Source organism: Balaenoptera musculus, chromosome 9 (genome assembly GCF_009873245.2).
Source record: "Balaenoptera musculus isolate JJ_BM4_2016_0621 chromosome 9, mBalMus1.pri.v3, whole genome shotgun sequence".
Lineage (NCBI taxonomy): Eukaryota > Metazoa > Chordata > Mammalia > Artiodactyla > Balaenopteridae > Balaenoptera > Balaenoptera musculus.
The window spans coordinates 42,473,377-42,481,871 of record NC_045793.1 but is presented as its reverse complement, the minus strand read 5'-3'; the positions used below and the strand labels follow the sequence as shown (position 1 = coordinate 42,481,871).

General features: G+C 50.0%; 1 protein-coding gene across 1 annotated transcript in view; it reads left to right on the top strand.

Moving 5' to 3' along the window:
• Window positions 1–340: 340 nt before the first annotated feature.
• EEPD1 (endonuclease/exonuclease/phosphatase family domain containing 1) overlaps window positions 341–8,495 on the top strand; it is a 115,518-nt gene continuing 107,363 nt past the window's right edge. The window contains exons 1-2 of the mRNA XM_036863119.1: window positions 341–793; window positions 1,222–2,281. Of these exons, the coding sequence (XP_036719014.1) occupies window positions 1,404–2,281 (878 nt within the window). The 5' untranslated portion in view covers window positions 341–793; window positions 1,222–1,403. The remainder of the gene's footprint in view (window positions 794–1,221; window positions 2,282–8,495) is intronic.

Genomic DNA, 8,495 nt, shown 5'->3' with positions numbered 1-8,495 from the left:
TGGCGTCGGCGCCGCCTCTTCAGTCTCTAAATCCCGCCTCTGCGCCCCCGGGGCCGCCTCCTCCCGCAGGGCCCTGCCTCCGCACTCCCCGTGCCATCACCACCCCCACGCGCTCAGGCCAGCCCTCTCCCAGCACAGCCCCGCCTCTCACACTCCTGGGCCCCGCATTCCTCCACCTCGCGTCCCGGCCCCGCCCGCGCGCTCTCGGGTTTGGAGCTCCCAGGTCCGGGCCTAGCGCTCGGGCCCCGCCCCCACGTGCCCCGGAGTCCGGGGGAGGAGTTGGCGCTCTGGAGGAGGCGTGGCCGTGGTGCCAGCGGAGGCGCGGGCGTTGCGGCCGGGACTTTGGTTTTGACACGGACGGCGAACGGGAGCAGTGTCTCTGGTGCTGGGGTGTGGACGCGGCTCTTGCGGATCCCGCGTTCGAGTCGGGGGCAGGACTTTTTGTCTGGATCAGCGCAGCTGCGGCAACGCAGCAAGTCCTGGTGCAGCCGCAAGACCTGGTACAGCCGCAAGACTTGGATTAGCTGCGGCGGCCGGATTTCACCGCCGCTGCCGCCTCCATAAAGCCCTGCAGCTCCTGCCGGTTCTGGGAGAGAGACTCTTGAGAGTTTCTCCAGCAGAAAGAGCTGGGACGCGCGGCCCGAGGCGGCGTGGGAGGGATCCCGCGGCCCGCCCCTGACCCGCACCCGCGCGGGCCCTGGCTCAGAAGGCAGCGGGCCAGCGCTGTCCTGGCCTGGGCTCAGGCCTCGGAGCCGCAGGTGGAAGGAGGAAGCCCTGGAGGAGCGGCTGAGAGGTGGGGCGCCGGAACGGCGGCGGGTCTGGTAGGGGGCGATAAACCCCTTCTCCGTGCCCGCACTAGTGAGGACGGAATTCCAAAGTTGCTGGTGGCGCTGAGTGCCAGATGGGGGCTACCGAAGCAGGGGGAGATGGCCCCAGTTCTGGGAGAGTTGAGAGAGGCAGGGACGAGAGGTGTAGGCTGATGGGGACAGGTCCCTTTCCAAGAGAAGCGGCTTATAGCGTTTTTGGACCCCAGTGTGATAAAAATTGGACCTCACCAGAAATCCTCATGGACCAGCCCTCTTGTATGTGTGTTTTCAGAGGTTCACAGACAGGCATCAGCCCTGGACTCCTGGCTAAGAACTCCAGCTCTAGGTAGGGAGTGCTAATGCAAACTGATTAACTGATTCGATCGATTTGTATGTTTATTAATTTGTTTTCCAGGTGGCCAAGTGAAAGGTGGTTTGGACACGCTGGGCATGGCTATTTAGTGTTTGTCTGTGGTAACCATTTCATGCCCTGAATCCTGCACCTTCCCTTCTGTGCCTGTGAGCTGCGCTTCCTCCCTAGCCAGAGAGTTCTTCTGTGGTGGTGAGGCCTTCCTGGCCCCTTGATCCTGGCCGGCCATGGGGAGCACCCTGGGCTGCCACCGCTCCATCCCCCGGGACCCCTCGGACCTGTCCCACAGCCGCAAGTTCAGCGCGGCCTGCAACTTCAGCAACATCCTGGTGAATCAGGAGCGGCTCAACATCAACACGGCCACGGAGGAGGAGCTGATGACCCTGCCTGGGGTGACACGTGCGGTGGCACGCAGCATCGTGGAGTACCGCGAGTACATCGGTGGCTTCAAGAAGGTGGAGGACCTGGCCCTGGTCAGCGGCGTGGGTGCCACCAAGCTGGAGCAGGTCAAGTTTGAGATCTGCGTGAGCAGCAAGGGCAGCTCGGCGCAGCACTCTCCCAGCTCCCTGAGGCGGGACCTGCTGGCGGAGCAGCAGCCTCACCACCTGGCCACCGCCGTGCCCCTCACCCCGCGCGTCAACATCAACACGGCCACCCCGGCTCAGCTCATGAGCGTGCGCGGCCTCACGGAGAAGATGGCCGTCAGCATCGTGGACTACCGCCGCGAGCACGGGCCCTTCCGGAGCGTCGAGGACCTGGTGAGGATGGGCGGGGTCAATGCCGCCTTCCTGGACAGGATACGGCACCAGGTGTTTGCCGAGAGGTCCAGGCCCCCGTCCACCCACACCAACGGGGGCCTGACCTTCACCGCCAAGCCTCACCCCAGCCCCACCTCGCTGAGCTTGCAGAGTGAGGACCTGGACCTGCCCCCGGGGGGGCCTACACAGATCATCTCCACTCGGCCTTCGGTGGAGGCCTTCGGAGGCACAAGGGACGGGCGGCCCGTGCTGAGGCTGGCCACCTGGAACTTGCAGGGCTGTTCAGTGGAGAAGGCCAACAACCCTGGGGTGCGAGAGGTGGTGTGCATGACGCTCCTGGAAAACAGGTGAGGACGAGACCCACCAGCGGTGCTGGGTGTGAAGGCAGCTGTTGCGTGGCCTCATTTGTGCATGCAAATGAGTGGATTTTTGGGGGGTAGGGAGAGGGCAAGATTTTTAAATCAGTGTTCTTGAGGCCCCAGCCAGTACTGTGCAGTATTCTGAGTGGCTTAGCTCTTCTTCTGCTCCAGAATTTTCTGAATACAGCTATCTGGGCTTGAGGTCTGTATCTTGAACATGGTATATCTGAGATCAGTTCCTAACTTTGGGGTAAGTGGAGATTGTATTGGTGTTACTGCTTTGGAGAATATAGTTTGGCTTACAAGACTTCATGGGGTTCACACCAGATCAGGCACTCAGAGCCTGGGAACTACTGCAGTTTTGCATCTATGAAAGAGCTACTTGGATTTCTTTTTTTCTTGGGAGGCAAAGTCACATTCGTTCCACCAAATATGCCTATTTGTGTGCAGAAAATCATCTTAAAGGCCAGGTATTTGCAAACACATGTGCTATGTATATTTACCAAAATGCTGTGAATGAATCACTCTTCATTCTTTTCCCTTATTTAGCCTGAAGTTGGTTTTTAGGCCCACAGCTGCAGCCCCAAATGTATGTAACCTCTCCTGTCCCAGAGTCAGAAAAGTCCAAGCTGAAGTGTGGTGAATATTGGCCAGATTTTCCCATTTGAACCATAGAAGATGAGAGTTGTAGGATGGGCTCTTATCACTGAGTATTTACATTATTCACAACACTGCTTTCTGTAGGAACTTCCGTTAACCCTCCCTAACACAAAACAATATTATTGTAGCAGTAACTCGCGCTGTTAGTGCAATAGTGTATTATATAACATAATCAACTTTGGGAAGAAAAGAAATGTTTCTAATGGTCCCTTCCAGGGCAGAAACCCTCTGATCCCGGTCTGGAGGGAATTGGCCATGCCACCCCCCAAGACACAGTATGTTTAGGGCCACTCGCTGCTTTCTTTTGCACTGAGCTGTTGGTGAGGCTGGTGAGGTGGCAGTTAGTGACATGAAGTGACTTCTCGGCGGGAAATCACAGTGCATTGTGGCAGAGCATCAGGATAAATGAGTGAGGAGAAAACCAGGTCACAACGTTTCCCTGGCACCGTCCCACTGGCATGCTCCATCACTGAGGATTGAGGGACCTTGCACCAGCTCAGGGAACGGGACCTGGGGGACCCCTGAGTGCTCTTCCTGCACCGCCATGTCCTCTGTTTTGCAGCATAACTCACTCCTTTTGCAAAATCATCTAGTTCACAGGTGAGAACGGGACTCAGCCTAGGAGGTACTTGTCGGGAATGGCTTGGCAATTGTTCTCTCCATCCATGGCTGCATGGGTGTATGTATGGGCAAGGAGAAGGGAGGAGGAGGAGGGGGGCTAGCTATTTAATTCCTATCACGAGTTTTCTTAAGGCTTAGTTTGGGGGGTGGAGGAGGATGAATCAGGATCTGAAGTTGCCCCAATAAGAATGATAGACTGGGTAGCCCTTGCCCACTATGACAGAGTTTTCAAGTGTGGTCTCTGGACCAGCATCAGCAACTGACTCAGAAATTCTGGGTTTCTGTGTTTTCACGCACCCTTTGGGTGGTTCTGATATACACTAAGGTTTGAGCCCCGTTGTACTGTGTATCGGCAGTCAGCTATCCCCGTGGGTTGCCCTGTAAAGCGCCTTCCCCTGCACTGGCTTTTCTGACAAGGTCTGTGAGTCCAGGCAGAGCTTTCTAGGTACTATTTTCTTTGGTTGTTCTGGTCATCCTGTTATTCAACCATATGATGTTCTTTCTGGCCAGAGTTTGAAGGATTTATTCAGATTCTAGAACAGATGAATGTAAAGGGTAGAAAATGGAAGAGTGAGCAAGAAACAGCCGACCTCAGAGTGGGCTCCGATCTGCAGGGCAGACCTGGGGCAGCCAGGGGCACACCGAGGAAGAGCGCTAGCTTGTCCAGCGAGGGATTTGTCCTGGTGTCTCTTGTTTGGATTTCCTCGAGGGGTGATGATTTGTTGAAGGTATTTGACTGCTGTCCTCAGGTGAGAGTGCAGGAAGAGCTTACCCAAACCCAGAAGGGTGTAGAAGGGAGCATCTGGGAGTGACTTTAAATGTGACTTATGTCCCCATCACATTTCTCACACTTGGCCACATCTATTGTCCTGTGGGTTGGTGGTTCCTTTTGCCTGTTCACGATGTGTTCAGTATTCTGGGTGCTCCAGGCACCTTGTTAGTGTTTGGTAAACCTGAAGTAATTGGCTTAGGGCTTGACCCCCTTCAGAACTGGAGTGGGTCCATTTGCCTGTGTGACTGTCCTAGGGCACCAAAAGATGCCTGGCTGTGATCACGTGTCTTCAAAACAGCAGTGCACATTCTCCAAGAGCTGTGTTCATCCTGATTCACAAAAATCTCTTGCATTCCAGCTGATCCTTTTATTAGTAAGAGGAAATACATTTAGTTTGAGCAAGAATGGATGCATGTAATTTTTTGGGTGGCTCTTAATTTTCATACATTAATATATATGTAGTACAGGAGTTACCTGACTTCTGAGTGTGCCTTCATATTTTCCAACAGCTTTCACATTCATTTGATTTCTTCAGTAACTCTAGGAAGTAGGTAATGCATGCTTTTATTAATGAGTCTCCATCTCTGGGTGAGGAAACTAAAACCAAAGAAGTTAAATGACTTACCTCCATCCCACAACTCATTAGTGACTCAGCTGGGACTAGGACCCAGAACCTTCTGACTTTAGACCCATGCCCTTCACAGGCGTGCTGTTTTATAAGCACCTCACCTTTATCCTGCCTCTTGTTCAGGCATCCCACACTCTGCCTAACCAAGGGCACTTGCCAAATTGTGTACTAGTCCCATTTTCTTACATTAAATCCACTGTAAAGGAAAAAAAAAAAACAAAACCCAAAACGAAAACCCTTGGCTCCACCTCTTAATGTGTTAAACTGATGAAATTCCTTAACCTCTCCAAGTCTCAGTTTTTCCATATGTTAAATGTAGCTAATGGGGAAAAAAGCCCACAGAAACACAAACGCCTGGGCACTTCTTTTGCAAAGAGAATAGCTGGCTCTTGTTTTCCTCTCTGTGGGTTTGCTTTAGTAGGTGGGGGACTAAAGCATGCCTGGGTGGGACTCTAACGGGATAGTCTGTTCTGGCCCTGAGATGCTGCTGCATTGGTGGACAGGTGTGTATGAGTTACAAGAAATCATGTTTTGCACGTGAAGCCTGAGATAGGACAGCAGAAAGCTCAGTAATCACACAATCACCAGGAGCCTTCAGGGACGTCACGCTGTGGCACAGAACCGACGGGTTTCATCAGATTCCTTTGCCAAATCTCAGTCTTAGGCAGTGTTTTTCCTTGTTTTCAGTATTTATGGAGCAGGACTAAAAGAGGACTGCTTCTGCTAAATACTCTTGCAAAATTTGGTGGCAGCCCGCCTATGGAATGAAGATTGTTTCTTTTTTTCTCTTCCAGTTTTACTGAGATATAATTGACATACAGGACTGCATAAGGTGTACAGCCTAATGATCTGACTTACAGACGTCATGCAGTGATGACCACAATAAATGTAGTGAACCTCCATCATCTCATATAGATACAAACTCAAAGAAATAGAAAAAAACATGTGTTTTTCCTTGTGATGAGAACTCTTAGGCTTTACTCTCTGAACAACTTTCATATGTAACACACAGCAGTGTTCATTATATTAATCATTTTATACGTTAGGTCCGTAGTACTTACTCATCTTTTAACTGCAAGTTTGTACTTCTTGACCACCTTCCTCCAATTTCTCCTCCCTCTACACCCCGCCTCTGGTAACCACAAATCTGATCTCTTTTTCTAAGAGTTTGTTTGTGAAGTATAATTGACCTACAACACTAGGTTGGTTCCTGATATACAACATAGCTATTCGATATTTCTGTATATTTCAAAATGATTACCATGATAAGTCTAGTTATGATCTGTCACTATTCAAAGATGCTACATAGTTATTGACATATTCCCCACACTGTACATTTCATACCCGTGACTCATTTATTTTATAATTTGAAGTTTGTACCTGTTAATCTCCCTCACTTATTTCTCTCCCCCTGGCCCCTTCTGGCAAGCATCTGTTTGTTCTCTGTATCTATGACTCTGTTTCTGTTTAGTTGTGTTTGTTAATTTGTTTTCTAGATTCCACATATAAGTGATATCATACAGTATTTGTCTTTCTCTGTCTGACTTATTTCACTTAGCATAATATCCTCCAAGTCCATCCACGTTGTTGCAGATGGCAAAATTTCATTCTTTTTTATGGCTGAGTAATCCATTCTGTGTGTGTGTGTGTGTGTGTGTGTGTATAAACAATATCTTTATTCATCTATTAATGGGAACTTATGTTGCTTCCATATCATGGTTATTGTACATAATGCTGCAGTGAACATAGGGGTGCATATATCTTTCCAAATTAGTGTTTTTCTTTTCTTCAGATCTATGCCCAGGAGTGGAATTGCTGGATGATATTGGTAGTTCTATTTTTCATTTTTTTGAGGAACGTCCATACTGTTCTCCATAGTGGCTGCACCAATTTACATTCCCACCAACAGTGCACGAGGGTTCCTTTTTCTCCACATCCTCTCCAGCATTTGTTATTTGTGGTCTTTTTGATGATAGCCATTCTGACAGGTGTGAGGTAGTATCTCATTGTGGTTTTGATTTGCATCTCCCTAATGATTAGTGATGTTGAGAAGGTTGTTTAATTTTTATTTTCTGTTTTTTGCTGAGGAGTTGTTCTGTTTTGGAAAGTCCCTTTGGTTTCTGAAAGCGTAAGTCCTGTGCAAGCTGACAGATAATCTCCAAAAGAAATAAGGAGGTTTAGCATCCCACTTGTACATTTTCCCCATGGCCTCCATCAGAAGGGAATATAAAGTCTTGAGCCTTTTTACGGTCTGAGTCTGTTTTCTTGCCTCGTGTTTGTTTGCGATATCAAAGCACAAGGTGAATTAGTGCCTGGCAGCACGCACTCATTGTGAAAAAAGATTTTAGTTGATCAGACTTGATTAGTAGGCTCAATATAGACACAACCCATCTTGTCGTTTGATTCATTCAATGAAAAACACCTATTGAATGGCTGCGGTGCACGTGCATATGCTGAATTCCGGAGTCAGACTGGCCCTGTTTTTAAACCAAGTTAAGCATTGTGAATCAGCTTTTATGGCTCAGCCTCAAAACAGTCTGAAAAATCCATACATTTTATCAAAAGTCACTGAGTAGGACTGATACCTGGTTGAATTTTTCCTTTAAGAATAATGGGCTTGGGTCTTCCTTGGTGGTGCAGTGGTTAAGAATCCGCCTGCCAACGCAGGGGACATGGGTTCGAGCCCTGGTCCGGGAAGATCCCACATGCCGTGGGACAGCTAAGCCCGCGCACCACAACTACTGAGACTGCGCTCTAGAGCCTGCGCACCACAACTACTGAGCCCGCGTGCTGCAACTACTGAAGCCCATGCGCCTAGAACCCATGCTCCGCAACAAGAGAAACCACCGCAATGAGAAGCCCGCGCACCGCAACGAAGAGTAGCCCTGACTCGCCACAACTAGAGAAAAGACCACGCAGCAACAAAGACCCAACACAGCCAAAACACTAAAATAAATAAAATAAATAAATTTATTTTTAAAAAAAAGAATAATGGGCTCATCCTGTGGGACTGAAAGGTAGATGGATGCAGCCAGACATAACATCTGGGGGCAAAGTGCCAGCGATCCCCTTGAAGTAGAAATTGTGAAATCTATTTTGACAGCTGTGGAAATGGAGGCTCAGAGAGATTAAATGGCAGCCATGTGGCCTTCAGAAATGGAGATGTTGGAATCAGGTTTTGAAGCCAGACGTTTGTTTGATTGCAGAGCAGGGAGTGGAGGTGTCTCTTCCCCAATTCCACGTCCCTTGACTGACCCCCGGCCCACCTGCTCTTTCCTCCCTGTCTTGGGTCTGAGGCTGGCCAGGCACCAGGGCTTTCCCTAGACTCTCGGGACTGTGTCAAGCCGCTGGAGGCCTCTGCTCCCTTCCTGTTTTTGTTCCTCGGAAGGACAGGGCCTTTGGCCAGAGGTAGAGCACTCCAGAGGGCGCCAGGGCCCCTCCACCCGGACCCTCAAGTGTGAGTTTGCGTGCGACCTTGGCTCCACTCCAAGGCGGAGTTCCGGTTTTCTGAGCCAAGGAGA